Source organism: Leuresthes tenuis, unplaced genomic scaffold, assembly GCF_036924035.1.
Source record: "Leuresthes tenuis unplaced genomic scaffold, fLeuTen1.0.hap1 SCAF_15, whole genome shotgun sequence".
NCBI lineage: Eukaryota > Metazoa > Chordata > Actinopteri > Atheriniformes > Atherinopsidae > Leuresthes > Leuresthes tenuis.
The window spans coordinates 15,692,847-15,709,791 of NW_027325369.1; the positions used below are offsets into that span (position 1 = coordinate 15,692,847).

At 40.9% G+C, this 16,945-nt stretch overlaps 1 protein-coding gene across 10 annotated transcripts in view; it reads right to left on the reverse strand.

Moving 5' to 3' along the window:
* Nucleotides 1-16,945, reverse strand: part of syne1b (spectrin repeat containing, nuclear envelope 1b) — an 80,186-nt gene that overhangs the window by 12,315 nt on the left and 50,926 nt on the right. For 9 of the 10 annotated variants that reach the window (XM_072365601.1, XM_072365608.1, XM_072365609.1 and 6 more), the window contains 42 exons: nt 16,814-16,936; nt 16,528-16,710; nt 16,254-16,397; nt 15,832-16,020; nt 15,494-15,634; nt 15,070-15,183; nt 14,593-14,754; nt 13,800-13,994; nt 13,354-13,530; nt 12,204-12,395; nt 11,718-11,849; nt 11,317-11,417; nt 11,068-11,209; nt 10,843-10,971; nt 10,592-10,750; nt 10,071-10,280; nt 9,779-9,880; nt 9,567-9,686; nt 9,191-9,391; nt 8,870-9,043; nt 8,293-8,424; nt 7,790-7,986; nt 7,560-7,692; nt 6,632-6,814; nt 6,308-6,457; nt 5,980-6,156; nt 5,714-5,869; nt 5,438-5,593; nt 5,149-5,319; nt 4,869-5,002; nt 4,284-4,488; nt 3,904-4,086; nt 3,647-3,793; nt 3,400-3,554; nt 3,130-3,277; nt 2,957-3,051; nt 2,485-2,719; nt 2,092-2,286; nt 1,708-1,833; nt 1,350-1,505; nt 488-646; nt 27-193 (listed from right to left, as the gene is read on the reverse strand). In XM_072365601.1, coding sequence (XP_072221702.1) covers nt 27-193; nt 488-646; nt 1,350-1,505; nt 1,708-1,833; nt 2,092-2,286; nt 2,485-2,719; nt 2,957-3,051; nt 3,130-3,277; nt 3,400-3,554; nt 3,647-3,793; nt 3,904-4,086; nt 4,284-4,488; nt 4,869-5,002; nt 5,149-5,319; nt 5,438-5,593; nt 5,714-5,869; nt 5,980-6,156; nt 6,308-6,457; nt 6,632-6,814; nt 7,560-7,692; nt 7,790-7,986; nt 8,293-8,424; nt 8,870-9,043; nt 9,191-9,391; nt 9,567-9,686; nt 9,779-9,880; nt 10,071-10,280; nt 10,592-10,750; nt 10,843-10,971; nt 11,068-11,209; nt 11,317-11,417; nt 11,718-11,849; nt 12,204-12,395; nt 13,354-13,530; nt 13,800-13,994; nt 14,593-14,754; nt 15,070-15,183; nt 15,494-15,634; nt 15,832-16,020; nt 16,254-16,397; nt 16,528-16,710; nt 16,814-16,936 — 6,650 coding nt within the window. The remainder of the gene's footprint in view (nt 1-26; nt 194-487; nt 647-1,349; nt 1,506-1,707; nt 1,834-2,091; nt 2,287-2,484; nt 2,720-2,956; nt 3,052-3,129; nt 3,278-3,399; nt 3,555-3,646; nt 3,794-3,903; nt 4,087-4,283; nt 4,489-4,868; nt 5,003-5,148; nt 5,320-5,437; nt 5,594-5,713; nt 5,870-5,979; nt 6,157-6,307; nt 6,458-6,631; nt 6,815-7,559; nt 7,693-7,789; nt 7,987-8,292; nt 8,425-8,869; nt 9,044-9,190; nt 9,392-9,566; nt 9,687-9,778; nt 9,881-10,070; nt 10,281-10,591; nt 10,751-10,842; nt 10,972-11,067; nt 11,210-11,316; nt 11,418-11,717; nt 11,850-12,203; nt 12,396-13,353; nt 13,531-13,799; nt 13,995-14,592; nt 14,755-15,069; nt 15,184-15,493; nt 15,635-15,831; nt 16,021-16,253; nt 16,398-16,527; nt 16,711-16,813; nt 16,937-16,945) is intronic. The other variant, XM_072365604.1, reaches the window with a different exon arrangement.

The window sequence follows — 16,945 nt, forward strand, 5'->3', positions numbered from 1 at the left end:
AAAGCTGTAAGTGTGCGTTTTCTCACCTCGCTCCAATGAGATCCAGCAGATGCTGCCAGCGGTCGCTGACTTTATTGAGTTTTTGTTCGATCTCATTTGCTTTGCTCTGGTGACTGGCCCTGGCCAGGCGCTCTCCCAGCTGATGCAACTGCTGCTTGTTCTCCTCTGCCACTGTGATCTCTTCTTGGTAGTCCTGAGACACGATTCAAAACAATCAGACAACAGAAGAAAAAAACACTCAGACTATAGTTGTAACACCAACAGATTGAGACTGGGATATAACACAGCTATTCACTTAATTATGATGAGGTAAAATGTAAAAATATGCACTAAAAAAACCTTGAGAATATTAAAAGAGAAAAATACAAAGATACTACTTAAAATGGGGTACACATATGCAGCTCGATGCTAACAGCATGTCTCACGTTGAGGAAATGTCAAAAGTGATTGAAGTGTCTGAACGCATTGGATGCATATTTGTAATTACCTTGCGGAGCTTCTCAATCATCTCCTCAATGCTAATGTCTCCATTCTGGGACACCTTGCTCTCCATGTTGGTGAGCCACTCGCAGAGCTCCTTGTACTTCTCACTGAATACAGTCCACTCATTCAGTTTCTCATTCACCTGCTGTCGGCGCAGTGACAGCTGCAGAGGCACAGCATCATATACAAAGTTAACTTCATCGCTGTGTGAAAGTTATAAGAACAGTCAATAAATGCGTGTTGATGTTAAGAAAAAAAGTATTACAGCGCTCACTGAAGCATGACTTTCATTTGCATCAACCGGTGTGTGTGCTGATGTGTTTCCTGTCTGTGTATTTTATCTACTCAACAGGATGTAACTCAGGATGTAAAAAGATCAACTTGAGGTTTCAGCAGTGATCTGCTGTCTGAATGTGAATAAGCCAACTTTTCATGCAAAAAGGAACTGATGCAAACAGCAAAGTTCTCTTTAAAAGTCTGAGGTGAAATGGGAAATAAGGTTCCATTTCAATAGTTACTACTTTGTTATCGATGTGAGAAAAAAAACAATACTATATGAGCACTGTACTCAGGTCTAGTATTTATTCCTTAAATGAAATTTTGTGAGCGGCTGCACTTGATGCTGAATTAGCATGTTACTGTAACTGTAATTACTTTATTACTTACAGCTGGACAAACAAAGTTGCTGAATATTGTTTAATAGTTCTGTGGGAAACAGCAGGTTATATCTTTGCTAAAAAAATCACTGTTCAGATTTGGTGAGAGAGCTAAATCAGAGAAACCTGATTGACTGAAGAAGAAAATTGACCTCATAGACCTAAATTTAAGTAATCAGATACGAAGATGTACTTTGTAGAGAACTGTACCTGGTGGCAGATTTCATCCCACTGTCGATGAAGAAGTTCAATACGTTCCTGAAGAACAGAAAGGTCCTCAGCGCTGATATGGCAAGACAGTGACTCTCTCAGTAAAGTCAGATGGGCCAGATCTCCACTCCAGCCTTCAAATGTGTTTTCCATATCCTGTTATAAACAAATGATAATATCAAATCAGCGACTCCTAACAGACCATCCTTTTTCCAGTGCCTTGTCACCTGGACAAACCTGCTCAACTCAACAGTCGATACTTTTTAGGCAAAGGTCCTCAAACAAATAAGAGTTTGAACTTTGTGCTAATGTGTCAAATAAAGTTTAATCGAATGACTGCCAACTGCCGCACCGATACCTTGCAGCGCATCTGCTCAGCTTGCAGGTCCTCATGGTGATTAGGGAGAGGCTGAGAGAGCTGCCGTTTGAAGGCTCGCAGTTTTTCCAGTGATCCGCCGATCCCTTTCTCACACCTCTCCCAATCCTGTATGTAACACAATCAATCAGTCAGTCAATTCAAACACAGATTTATTACACAAACAATAATTACAACTGCATTGAAACTGACCAGAAGTAAATGGCAAACTAATTCTTTTTCTTAAATTGACTTATTGGGCTACAAACATTGAATCCACAAAGAATTTTTAACTTGGTAAAACATTCCTAAAAGCAAAGAGTATCCCTTTTGGATCATCTGAGGTTGGCTATACTTAACAAGCTGCCGGCATTCTGTTCAATGTACCCGTAACAATGTGGCGAGCTCTTTGTTCTTTTCTTCCAGGCAGATATTGGCATGTTTCCATCTCTCCTGGATATCTGTCAGCTCAGCTTGTAGGGCCACCTCCGCCCGGCTGTCTGCTGATAGGAGCAGTTGTCTTCCCGCCTCCACTGTCAAGATGTAGCTGCCCTGCTGACGCTGCAGCACCTTTTCCTTCAGCTAATAACAAACAAACAAAAGCTATTGACCTACAGAGATTCTGCCCAATCAGGAGAATCAAATATTTCTTGCAGATATATATTTTACATTGGCAGATAAATGTGGGGGTTTATCACATAAGAACCAATGAGACTGTAACAGTTTAGCAATCTGCACCAGTCTGCTCTAGCCGCTGTGTTTACAAATGAGATTATTTACCTGAACAGCATCCAGCATGGAGCGAGCTTGTTGCAGAGGAACTGTGCTGCCTGCCTGAAGCTCCTCTGCTGGATGAGAGACTTCTACGAGCCATCTGCGCAGCTTCTCCACCATTTCCCTGTAGCGCTGCCACTGGCGGATCAGACCGTCAATGATCCCCCGCCTCTGCTGAGCACGTCGCACTACCCCCTGCCACTGGTTACTCAGAAGAGCCAGCTTCAAGTTGAACTCATCTCTGCCGGAGATTGAAGTGATATAACTTATAAAGACAGACATGCAATGGAGAGTAACAAAGAACAATGGATGAACAATGGTCTAGTAAATTGGCACAGTCAAGCTGTTACTGTAGCTCCATTCAACAGTGCATGAGTGTGGAAGACAATGGGATGGGGCACAAGACACAAATTTGGAAATGCTCCAAGTATTACTGCACAAACAGATCAAACACATAGGAAGTAACACAGGTTTTTACCTGTCATCTACCTGACCCTGCTCTAACATCCTCTGTCCATCACTGATGATAGAGTGGAGGATTTGCTGGCGACTGAACATCTCAGCTTGGAATAGCTGTAAAACAAAACTGACGGTTAATCAATGAATTCAGAAGCAGCTGTTTCAGTGTGTTTTACTTGAATGGACTCAAACCTCATGGGCTTTTTGCTGCTCCATTAAACTCTGGTAGTTCCCAGAGATTTCCACTGCCAGGTTCTCTTCTGTTTGGACCAAAAACTCCATCCATGTTTCACACTTTTCAAGGAAGGTCTGCTGCTGCAGCAGGAACGATTGAAGTTTGCTGCAAATATACAAACAAATGACTGAATAAAAAAAGCAGCTGCAATGCAGACAGAAAGTCAGTTACCTGAGAGTAGAGGACATAACTGCATAATTGTTTTTCTTCTTATTGGTATGTCTTACCTGAATCTCTCTGTGGTCTGTGCTGAGGCTGTGGACCAGTTTCTATTGAGACTCTGCATGCGTTTGATCTCTGAATCGTTAAGGGGGAGCCGATAACCAAGCTCATTAAGACGCTCTAATTCAGGCGACATACTGCTGAACTTCAGCATAAGTTTCTGTAAAATGGTACAAAAAGTTGTTAAATTCCTCTTTTTTTTTATTTGAGGTAGTTTGCTTGACTAAGTGACAAAAGTAAAACAACGAAAACCTTGAGGTCCTCCATGCGGTCTTGGATGACTGTCAGGTCAGTGCAGCCATTGGGATCTTGTACTCTCAGAGCCTCCTCAGCCTCAAATATCCAGCAACCCAGTGATTTCAACTGTTCAGTAAAGGTTTCATAGTCTTGAACCCCAGTCTGGTATAGAGAAGGCATGAAAGTCAGCCCACAAAAGTAAAGTTCAGTATTCTGAATTGGTGATTGACTAAAGTCAAAACAATATGTGTCATAAATATTTTTCCTTTTACCTGCAGGTTGGTGAGCTGTCTGTTGAGTGCCTGTTCCACTGAAGTCAGCCGCTGGTTGAGAGAAAGGTGATCTGACTGGATAGCAGATGCTGCTGATGTGTCCACCTGCTGTTTCAGTTGCTCTCCCAGTTCTTGGAGAATCTGAAGCGAGGCCTGCACCGGAGCTTGGGACCGCAGCAACTCCTGAGACAAAGCACAAATAAAATTTGAAGCACTGTATTTCTATTCTTTAAGGCTAAAAAACTTGGGAAAAGGGACTTATGCATTATCTATTTGGAGGGAGATAGGTGAGAACATCATCAAAGATGGAATACACAGTTGTATATCATAGTTGTCTGAGGTAAAACTAGTTACAGCAGCACAGGTGTGCCCTCACTCACGCTGCCTTCCTGGATCCATTTGGACACTTCCTCATCAGCAATGTCCTTGCTGCAGGTGCTCTTAAGGAGCTGGTCTGCTTTTTCCTCCTGCAGCTGGACGCTACTGCAGCTTCGCTCGAAAAGCTCTTTGTATCGCTGCCACAGCTGGAGCAGAGCTTTGCTGCTTCTGAGACGCTCTGCAATCTCCTCCAATAAACCAGTCCATCTGAGTGCAAATATGAAATGGATCAATATTTATCATTTTAATACAGTATTTTTGGATCTGCACTTTATTCCACAATGTAAATCCACAAGCTTTATTTCCAGAAAGGTTAGCACATTTTTGTAAAATGCAACTATATCTTTCATTTGTTCATTATTGTGAAGTAAAAAGGATATTATTTTCAATGTCTTTGCTAATCAACTTCATAGCATTTAGAAATCTAGAATTCTATACCAACAACACTCGTAAAATCTAGGAGAGACACAAAGAAAGTCAGAAAGTTTTTGTCGTTTTTTTAAAAAACTTCCCAACTTTTCAGGAAATGAGGTTTGTAAACATTTAAAAGAGGAAAAACAATAATACAAATGAAATATGAAGATCACCTTGCATTGACATCCTTCAGGGCATTATTGAGAGAATCTGACACTGAAGGGTGACACTCCCTCAGAAGTTGATGGGTTATAGCTCCGAACTTTCTTAGACTGCTCTCTTGTTTTTCCAGTTCCTCTTGTAAATCCTTCACAGGAGACACGCAAATGCAGCACTTACTCACCAGCACAGACATGACCAAATTTAGAAAAATTCTCTGCATGAAAAATGCAAAGAGATACCTAACACATACTTAATGAAATAGATAACAAATGTTTCCTCATTTTAAAATACCTGCAGACTTTGCACTTGCAGCTGAACGGCCTCCAGGGAGCCTGTGAGGAGGCGGAAACGTGAAACAGAGTATCTTCCCTCCATCAGGTAGCCATTGATCTCCTCAGAGGCTCGTTTGTATAGACTCCACTGATCTAGCACTGACGTCAGGCTGATCTTTAGTTGTCCTATCTGTTGAAGATTAAATCAAAAACATTTAGCGACACTGAGTAAACTGTGACGATAAGGACAGAACAGAATAGATGATTTTTAACAAAAACATGGAATGAAAAGAGAGCAAAGTCATTACCAAATGGTCCAGGTTAGCCCAGGTATGATTGACACTTTGGAGTGTCTCCATGACGATAGCACAGGCCTCGTCAGTCTTGTTCTGAACAAGGGCACAGCCCTGCTCCTCCACTCTCTCTAGTTCTCTCTCTTTTTCTTTGATCAACTCTTCCATTTCCTAAAAGAACACAAAATATTAAAAGTTTTCACATGATAAATAAATAGGAGCATGATGGTGAGATCAAAACTATGTGTGCACGAGTAATACGTTTTAAGAACAGTAATGAATCAAACCTACCTGGCAGTCTTTGAGAGCATTCTGCACAGATGTCAAATCCTCTATCCGATGTTTCCTCTTTAATCTTTCTTCTTGAGCTGTCATCCAGAATTTCAGGGCGTGAACGCTGCTCTCATACTCCAGCCACTGCTCCAACAGGCTCTCAAGAAACTGGATCTAGAGGTGTAATGTAATGTAAAATCAACTTAACACTCAGTGTTGCATTGTTAAATGGTCATTTTGGTCCATGTTGAGTACTGTAACAATACTGGTGATTACTGCCTCACCCTCTCATTGATGCGGCCTTGTAAAATCTGCCAGCGTCGATTCATTGCTCCCAGGCGCTCAGCAAAGTCCGTCTTATCACTGCGCTTGCTCTCCACATCCTGACCACTGATCTGCAGCACTGACTGGTTCACAAAGTCTACAGTCAGCTGCTTACAGCTTAAATCTACTCGAAATCCCTAAATGAGAAAAAGGTAGTTTTACAATCAGTCAATCACTGTACATCAGCATTGTTTAAAATGATAAATGTTGGATGTATACACAAATAAAAACAGATTTGAAAAACCAAAGATTAACCTCCCGCACATCTGAAGAAAACAGGTTCACTACCTTGTATTTTTGCAAATAGTCTTGAATCACATTTGACCCAACAGCACTCTTGAGGTTTTCCTCATCTTCCTCAGTCACATTCTCCATGAGTGATATCCAGTTAAACAGCTCAGAAATGGCATGACGGGAAGCCAGCTTTTCCATTTGGATCTGGAGAGAAAATGGAGCAGCATCTTAAATATCAAAAAGGAAAAAGCACTTGTTGCTACATTATTGGTAACCTTCACTTAAAAACTTATGGATACAAGTGAAGCAGCAGAATGAGGTAATCCTATTTTCCCTGAATCAGTTAAGCCTGTTCAGTGTGGCTGCATGTGACGATACCTGATGCAGCTTCTCCTGGACCACTGGGATTCGCGTGAGCAGCTCTGTCCACTGAGTGTCAATGCGTGCCAGGTCGGAGCGCAGCACCACCGTGTCTACTTTCTTCAGTCGCAGCAGCTGATTTCCCTCAGATACCACTGAGCTCTTCAGGTTGGACTTTCCCTCCACTTCTTTTGAAAACTCCTGAGAAGTGATCGGTAATTATCAAACCTCCAAAAAGTATGTGTGCTGATACTACAGCAAAAGTACAACTGAAGATTATAAAGCAGAATTACTATCAACAAAACAACGAATACTACCAACATTATAACACATTTCCAAGCATATTTCAGTTTCTCTTGTTTTGACTTTTGTTTGATCATTATATTACTTGAATTGTTCTGCATGTAACAGTAGTTACACACTGTGAGCCTGGCTGTTTACAGTTAGACAGCAAAGTCAGTGTCTAATAAGGGATGGGGTGATGTCTGTCTGTGATGGTGGTGTTCATTTTTGTACAACCAGTTGGAAGCCAAATGTTCCACTAAATGTAGACCCTCAACTCTGCTTTTGGTCTTTCTGTTCAAGCTAACCTTTGCCCGTCAGTCACATCAGTATGCATTTTATGATATTTCAACAAACATCATGAACCTTAAACAGTACAGAAAGGCAGGACAAACGCAGAAGGCCATGTCCTAAAAAGTTTTATCTAAGAAATAACTCATAAGAATTTTTATATTTCTGTAAACAGTAGACCCGGTAGTGCCAATTAAAACATTTACCCACAAATATAAAACTTAACTGAAGTTGAACTACCACCGAAGCTCCAAAAGTTTAATATTTTTTAGTGTAAAAACATCTAGTGACACAATTTCTGGAAAAGTCGGAAACTTTAGATTAACACAGGTTTAAAAACACAGGAAAACAATTGAATTATGTCTGGTCTCACAAGGAAAGCAGAGAGATGGTCTCTGACAGTTTCCAGCTCCTGTGGGACTAACACTGCCTGTGTGTTCCAAAACTCCACCCGCTCCAGAGCTGACTGCAGCCATTCGCTAATCTCTGCACACTCCCTCTGATACCTGAACCAAAAATACAAAAACAATTTGAATCATACCATGCATCGATGAATGTGACAGGTTTTATGTGTTGGATACGTGTCCTTTATGGGCTTCTGACCTGGTCCAATGTTTTAAGATGGCCTCAAGGCGTTGGAGTTCCTTGTTGACCTTGGCTGTATTGTTAAGCCAGTGGTCGCCCAATAGTGCAAGTTGATTCTCCAGTGCAGGACAGCAAACCGACAGTAAGAGATGTTTGCCCTCATCCAACACCTGGTGGAGCTTGTGCTGGTGCTCTGTCAGTTTTCCTTTTAAACCCTTTACAGAGAATGGAAGACACACAAAGAGAAAAAATGGGTTTCTATTGCTGGAATGAGAATGTAAGGGTGAGGAGATGAATACAGTGGTTCTAAAGCTTCTTGCAATTGTACAGCCATGAAATCATCTGAGGGTGGAGCTTGGATCTTAATTACAAATAATTGCAATTGACCATGACAGTGAATGTTGGTCAACATGTAATTCTACAAGAACAAGTTCTGTCATTCCTAATGTAACACATCTCAGCAATTAGGCTTGACAATGAATAAGGTATTCCCAAAAATCTGCATCAATATCGCTTCGCACCTGATACAAAGAGATTCTGTCCAGTAACCTATCTTCAGTTTCCTCCACTAGGCCAACTGAGGGGATGCTTCCTTCAACTGCTTCCAGTTGCCGATTCAGACTCTGGTAGTCCTGCACCAAACGGCACCAAGTCTGGAAAAGAAGAAGAAGAAGAAAAAAAAAAACCCAAGCAAATAGAATTTTATAATTAAATGATTTGACAAGTGAATCTCAAATGTACATCAAATGAAGCATTTGCGTTTCTAATGAAAAGCATTGTCAATTAACACTTGTGCTTAGCTATTGTTCACATCTATGCAACTATTCTGTGAGAACTAAAACACTTTTATTTACTAATTGTTATTGAATAAAGGTTAAATTCAGTGCTTGTGAAGTTGTCAAGCATTCAAGTAATTTTTACTGAGTGTCTAATTTCATAAGTAACTAATATTTTCAAGTTGTAAACATGTAATATTAGGAACACAGAGAGAATATTTTCCAACTTTTAAGCTAATAAATCTTTCTCTCGAAAAAAAAATATTTTCAGTTATTTAATCAGCTTTCCTTGAAACTAAAATCATTGTTCCTTTAGTTTTACCTCAAGGATGCACTCCAGCTCAACTCCTTTACTGTGCGCCTCTTTCAGGACTCTCTGAGCTTCAGCCATTGTCTCTTCCAAGGCTTGGCTCTCTTTGGGAAGCATAAGGCCACTGATCTTCCTGAAGTATGTTTCTGTTAAAATCATATGGGACTCCAGACCCTGAAAAAATTCCTGAAGAAGACAACAAACAGAACAATGACCATGTTAGTCTTTCTTTTGTCTGATCCTGTATTACTAGCATTGGGTTCAGTGTCTCACGTTGTTTAAGATAAACATTCATTTAGTATACAAATTCAGAGAGCCACAAGTTAACCATACCTTGTGTTTGTCAAGGTGATTCTGAACTTCCTCCACAGAGTTGGCAATAATTCGCTGATCAGCAGCTATCTTGTCTTTAGCTGTGTCAACCAGATCAGTCAGGTCCTGCAGAGCTCGTTCATACTGCTCCTTCAGAGCCATGTTCTGGTTCAGCCCACTGCGCCTGGAGCCCACTGTCATCATCAACTCCTCATAGGAATCCTAAAAAGATTCACAGAAATCAGTGATTTTTCAGCTTGTTCTGATTCTGTATGCCAAAAAACGCTTCAAATACAAATACAACATACAAACTGTTAATCAAAATCCCCTTTGTGTACATTTAAAAGTAAAATACTGAATCAAGCAATGTGTGAAAGCCATCTATGAGGCAGGTTACCTGTAGTTTCAGGAGCTTGTTTGTTGAGATCTGATCAGCTTGTAGTGCTGCTCCTCTGGTTTTGAGCTCAGTGATTCTCTGTTCAAAGTCTTTCAGGCTCTCCTCTGCACTGGCAATGACCTGAGTCAAGCAAATGACATCAATGAATGACATTCACACCAATTTTGAGAACATGGGAGTGTCATGCATGTTTAAGATGATGCCAAGATTACCTCCAGTTGTTTTGAGGCTGGTCTATCCATGGCTCCAGCTAAGGCTTGTAGGATCTGGCATTTGGTCTCAATTAAAGCCGTTTGGAGAAGCTGCAATTCAGTCTGTATCAGACAGAAAATAATTAATGTCTAATATCTTCTATGTTACTCTGTGCAATTTACAATCATATACAGTATCTATAAAGGAAATGCCCCTGGTTATCAATGCTCCAAAAAAAAAAAACTACGTATAAATAAAAATGCAAAACGTTTTAATTGAACAAAAGTGCGTTCAAAAGTAAGTGATACAAACCTGGTAGGCTGTGAGTTCATGTGCTCTTGTCCTCATGTGGTCACAGCGTTTACCCAGAGCGCCACCAAGAGCTCCTAATCTCTCTTTCAGACAGTCCAGGTTGTCCTCCAGCAGCACTCGGTCTTCTTGCTTCAACCCTGAGGACCCACCTAGCAGAGCCTGACTGAGCTTCACCTCCTCCGTCACGTGTCTCACATCATTTTCCAGGACCTACAGAGAAGATCAGAGTCAGCTTTTTAACTTCTTATTTGAAGTTAAAATTACAAGGTTACATCAGCTGTCTAGTTAAATCCGTCTAGTTAAATTAGTTTGTAAATTTCACATTTGTATTCAGATTTTTAAATTTTTTTTTGGTTTGTTTTCTCATAATTTTTCACTTTGGCAAAAAAGCACTTTTTACGCTCTTGTATAAGAGAATGACTTTGCTGAGATTGAGAATTTTAACAGATCTCACAGTGAGTTTAAAATGTTTGTATTTTATCATTCTAATCCTATGATTAAAAAAATGATCCCAATTGTACCTCCTGATTTTGTAGCTGGCTCTCTGCATTTTCAGTCAGGAGCACTGAGCCAGAGAAAACATTGTTCTCCACACCATCCAGCCAGGAGGAGGTGGATGACACAGCCGTGTAAAGCTGCTGTTCCATCTGTGCCACCTGCGTCTCACCTCCACCACCGGGCTGTGTACACAAATCGTCAATAACATTGTAAGAAAAGGATTTGCCAACAGCAGGAATTGAAATGTACAATATGACAACAGGACTGCCAAAACCTGAGTGGTCATGTCTTCGATTGTCTGCCTGAAGCTACCATACAGAGTCTTCAAGGAGGACTTGTCAGCCTGGGTCTCCCTTTTAAACAGTGACCCAGCTGTGGTCATACGAGAAGCTCTGGAAAAAAACTGAAAAAGAGAAGAAGAAAAAAATAGACAAAAATCAAGACCATTTCATGACCTTTTTTATCACTACTGTATGCCGACAGTACTAAAACCTCTTACCGGCTGCTTTTGGTCCTGCTCCAGTGTTTTTTGAAGGAGCTTCAATTTAGTTTTGAGCTCTAGTCTGAGACTCTCCCATCTCTGCCTCATCTGTTCTTGCCCAGCTTCAGCCAGAGCTGCTGGTGAAAATGGCTCTGTTGTACTGCAATGAGACAAAAATATCAGCAAATCTTTTAGAGTATCCAGTTTATTGTAGTACGATTTTATTTTATTTTATTTCTTTTTGCATGAATGTAGCATGTAAAATACCTGGCACTGCTGGGTGAGGACTGCTGGATGAGGATCTCCTCTCCTCTGCAAGCAACTGACTGAAGCAACTTTTTCTGCTCTGCGAGCTGCTCCTCTAATTCCTTCAAGAAAAAAAAACACGTCACATTGCACTGTGCATAAGACTAGTACGGTCATAATGATACAACAGATTCATCTTTTAGATGACTGTCAGACTCAAAGCAACTGATCAAGCAGTATGACTGAAAAAAACATTATGCTAATGCAAGAGGAGGTGTGGGAGATAGATTTTAGAGCTTAATGAGCAAAATGAAGGAGAGATGCATTGATCACAGAGCAGGCAGAATGAATGGACTTTTCCTACAACTTTTATATGACTACTCAGAAGTAGTGAAACAAGATAAAAAAAGGTTGAAACATACCCTCTGTCTCTTAAGACTGTCTTCGTGCTGCTGGGTTCGGGTGGTCCGAGCCTGTGCCAGCCAGTCTTGCACACTGGGACTCTGAGAGAGACTGGAATCTGATTCGCTGTCTTCTGGCTCCTGCAGAGCACCCTTTGGATGCATACATATTGTATTAGAGAGCATGCATTCAAAAGTTTAGAGAATTTGTTAGTGAGCAAAAGAAAATGCTACAGCAAAGAGAAGCAGCATAGTGAGCTTGTGGACAAATATTTTTATATTCTCTTGATCAATATTTCATCTTGTGTTATATTTGGTCAGTAGACAGAGATGGGCAAATGAACAACACAACCTAATGTAATAGCATGCTTTAATGAACGACATGATGAAAACTTGTGGTGTCACATGCTATAACTTGCCAACATAGTAACCACAGTGTGTACAAAGAAGACAGTGTGGCAGTGTCACATAGTCTATTTCAACATTTAAGCCTAGCAAGCGTCTCACCTGGATGTTAACCTGTTTGTCTTGTAGCATCCTCTGCAGCTCCAACAGACCACCCTTCAATGTGTGTAACCTCCCAGCCAAATACTCAGCTTCCTCTCTGGTGTCGGTACGGCCCTCCAGCAGCAGGTTCTCACTGTGCAGTGACAACTCTGAGAGGGCCAGCACCTTCTCTTCAATCTCCAGTAGCATATTCTGTAGTAGCAAAAGGAGAGAGGCCAGCTCAAACATGGTATCTACAGGAGCTCCTCCCTCTACACAACGGACCCTCCAGGTCTGGCTGAGCCCCCAACTCTAGCAGCTTTCCCTGACCACAGGACAGAGACAGCTCGCATCCTTGGCCCACCTGTCCACCCTCGCCTCCTGTGCAACATATTACCACTAATCCGTCACGCTCCAAGCTCTGCAGCGTACATCCTCTCGGTCAAATTCAATAACAATTCTCCAGCATTTGGCACCATTCTAAGTCCACACTGCTTATCAGTGCTTATCACCGCATGTTGCTTCAATCTTTGAAGAGACATAAGTTTTCTAATAGCATAGTCACTCCTCTACAACTTATAGCCACAGCAGGTTATTCTGAGTCAAAGAGTATCTCTCTCACCCTCCCACTTTTCCCTCCTTGTACACTAGGATTCTCCTACTTGGATATTCTAGCAGCTTAATGACCAGTACCAATCCTGGTTGCAGTCTCCCTTAATCGTCTGAAAACTACAATCCCCGTGGACTCCACCCTATGCTTTGACACGCCCCTGTCCCACAGAAAACTGCATAATCTGCTTAAGACTAGTGCTGCAGTCGCTTAGCAGTACAGCCATCTGAATGCCACTCTAACTGCACTAATGCTCTTGTTTACTCTCTGGAAGCCCCTGTGATGATCCATATGTAATGTGGGAAAGAAAATATTGAAAGACATAATCTGCTTTCAATTTGCATTAGTGTGTTGATCAGAGGCGATGATGAATATCCAGTTCTCCAAAGCTGTCTATGTCATTCTTCACAATTGTCTGCAACAATCTGCTTAAATTATGTCACCTCTCATTTATATTAATAAATCCTCTAATATTCTTCAGTAAAACAGTAATATAAGTGTGTTTTTATATACATATATATGTATAGATGACCCTAAGTGGACAGTAGGGGGAGCACTTACCTGGCATTCACTGAGTTGAACCTCCATCTCTCTCTCCTCTGCAGGTTTGGGTTCAAGGATGAAGATTACAGCGCTGCGCATTCTGACCAACCACTGTTCCAGGTCATCTACCTGGGTGTGATAGGACTGTATGGCCTGTTCTTGACGCTCACCCTCCAGACGATCACTGACACGTTCCTGCAGGAGGCCAGATCACACTTTACTTATTACATCAATTTACTACCCCTGCCAAGGAGGCTATGTAGTTTTTCTTTCTTATCAGACATGAGGCACTCAGCTTAGAAGTTATTAACTTTTGTTATCCATATTTGTATTCAGTTTTTTTTTTTAAATGATCAAACTACTCTATTTCAGCAAGTAATATTGCAAAACAAGTTTAATTCATTACAAAAAAACAACTACACAATGCTATTGCATTCATGCATATTTAATGCAGACAGAACTACCTCTAGTAGTTGTTGTTTCCCTGAAGCTTTCATATGGATGGTGGTCATTCTCTCAGCTAACACAGCGAGTGAGGACTGCATTGCCAGCTGTTCAGCCATGTCTGAGTCCTCAGCATCAGCAGTCAGATCCTCTTTGAAGCCTGACTGCAGCTTGTCGATTTCTTCCTGCACAGTCTGAATCTCGCCCATCAGACCCTGTACACAACAATCCAGAGGTGAGCAATACTTATCTGTATGTGTGTTGATATGCCGTCTCTGATAAATCAAAGAATCTGTCAGTTTGTCTGTTTGTCCTTTGCCTGTTTTCGGTAATCATCGAGCCAAACCTAGCTTTTGTCATTTGTAGGTGAACAGTAAGAAGTAGCATAAAATGGGTGAGTATATTAAATCAATTCAATATGAATTCATTCTATTATAGGTAGGAAACACATCACCAGACTGATGAGGAAACAGGTTCCTCTTCAGGGTTTTAAATGAGCTTCTATTAATAAAATGTAGTTTGGAATCAGAGAGAGGCACTAACAAGTCTTTGGAGGCTCAGCACCCAAGTTAGTTTTCTAAGATTATTAATTTAATTATCAAAATTGCACAAAAAATGACTGAACCCTTAAATGATATGTTAGAAACAACTGTATATAACATTGTACAGTAAACACAGAGAAGATCAAACCTATGTTTGAAACAACATTACTTGAACTGCCAAGAATACATTCTCCCACTGACCTGATCTTCCATAACTACGCTCTCTACGAACACAGAAACATGATTAAAGATGTTAATGTATGAGACTCACCTCATGCACCTTTATGTGACTATCTGGGCTTTTATCTGTCTCCAGAGGCTCACTGAGTTTGCCTTCCAAATTCTCCATTTTCGAGGAGATTGACTGAAGAGAACCCTGGTAGTGCTGCTGTTTTTCCAGTGCTTCATACAAAGATCTCTGCTTTTCACTGATCTGTAATAAGATAAATAAATAAATAAGAATCTACATGTGGTGAGCTTGAAATACCATTAAAAATAAGGACAACTAATATCAAAGACAATAAATGAGATTGACAAATGTTCTGACATGTTCTGTTCAACAGGATTCTGAACTATTTTTTAATTACATCAATTTAACTGAAGAAAAGTGTGTCACTATATGCTATAGATTACAAAGGTGTGTGTCAGACTAATTGAGGCAGTGCTTTCAATTGAATGAATGACACTGATAGTAAATTACATAATATTTAGACAAAGATAAAGGAGAGGTGTCATAGTTTTAACATACCACATTCTTCAAAGTCTCCCATGAGCGCTGCAGGTCATCTAAGTTGGCCACAGACTCAAATGTTGGGTCATATAATTCTTGGATTGGAGCTCTTGTGAGTGTTCCACGTCCCATCTAAAGAAAACATTAGACCAGCAGTTTTTCTAAGCCACGAACTTGCAAGTGCAGGTAGGGAATGTAATATAAATAGATGAATACAGGCACTGACTTGTTCTGGCCCTTTACATTTATCATTGGCTTGTATTAAGTGAGTGTCTTATTTAACTAAACAAATTACAGGCAAAAATGTTTCAGACAGAACAAAGAAGGAATATTTTAAATGACTTCTTAATAACCAGAGAGAATCCAAATTTTTCAAGTACCTGAAGTCAAGACAGACCTGAAAGTCAGGAAAAAACTATCAAGAGAAAGAGAGGATAGATACCTTGGTGAAAGTGCATTCAGAGTATGCGACAGGAGAAGGAGAACGGCACACAGAAGAAGAAGACACCTCACTGTTAGTGCCCTCTTCCCCAGATTCCTCAGTGACAGGTGACAACAGAGTGTGACAGCGACCGGCCGTCATCTGACACACCACAGAAACATTAACAGAGGGTGAATTGGAAAAGATGAATCATATGAAAGATGATTAGTTGATCAAATTAAAGGGTAAAACCTCTTCAAGTTAAAGTCAGTAGTGGTAGAGGAGTTTGAGAGGTTTATCAATAAATCACCAACATTCAGAAGAATCAGTATATCATGTGGTATCTCATGTTCTCTTACCACGACGGCTTGTGCTGAAGATTTCTTGGATTTCTCCCCTTCCATCTCCTGCTGCCCCTCAGGAAGTTCCTCTGCGTCACTCACTGTCAGTAACATGGTGGCATGCTTGGCCTTCACTGCCAGCATTTTGCATTTTGAGTTTAGTGAAGCAATTTGTTCCTGGTAACCTTTGATCTTTTGGGCGAGTTCCTATACAAGAATACACAGTAATATACAATGAGGTGATCGCACCTTTAACTCAAATCATGCAGAACAGAAAATTCCACAATTAATTGTCTATTCTATTCTAATCCTTTGTACAATTCAGATTTCAGGTTCTTGTGTATGTGGATTTACTTCATGTTCGTAAAACGTGCAAACGTGACAGACAATATTACATGATTAACATGGCACCCTAATGTATAACATAGAGAGGTTAATACTTCATGGTGAAGGATTTGGGCTTGTAGCTCCTGGATATTACTGGTGGGAATCGGTCGGTCCTGAATGACTCGATGCGCTTCCTCTATGAGTCCCTGTAGATCTCTCACTTCCTGTTCATATTGCTCGTACTGAACCACCGCCTCCTGAAAAAAAAGGAGACATTTTGTCAGATCAGCACAATACTCTAAATTTTTTTTCTTTTTCAGTATATAGAAATAGTACATTTCTGTACTGGGCTGACTCTAATGCAGTAATAGCGCCCCCCCACTACACCTGTAAGATGTTGCACTGCTGTATTGCCACGTGCTGCAGCTGACTGGCTTCCTGCTGCAGACGCAAAGCTGTACGACAGATGGCGAGGTTGGGCATCACCTCCTCTGGGACCCGCAGGGCACTCTGACACAGTTGCACTGCCTGAACCTGCTGCTTGAAACTTTCCATATCTGCCAACAGACGCTGCAAAACAAAAGAGTTTACACTGAGCTAAACATGCAAATTATGGATGCAAGGTGTTCAATTTCAGACGAAATTATAGATTAATTCCACGCTGCATGGCTACCTGTCTCTGAGACAGCTGTTCTTTGAGGCTCTGGCGAGTCAACTCTGGTGAGGTTAGTGTGGTTTGAACTTGCTCCAGAGCAACATGTAGGGCCTTCACTTCATATTCCAAGGCTTCCATACTCTGAAAACA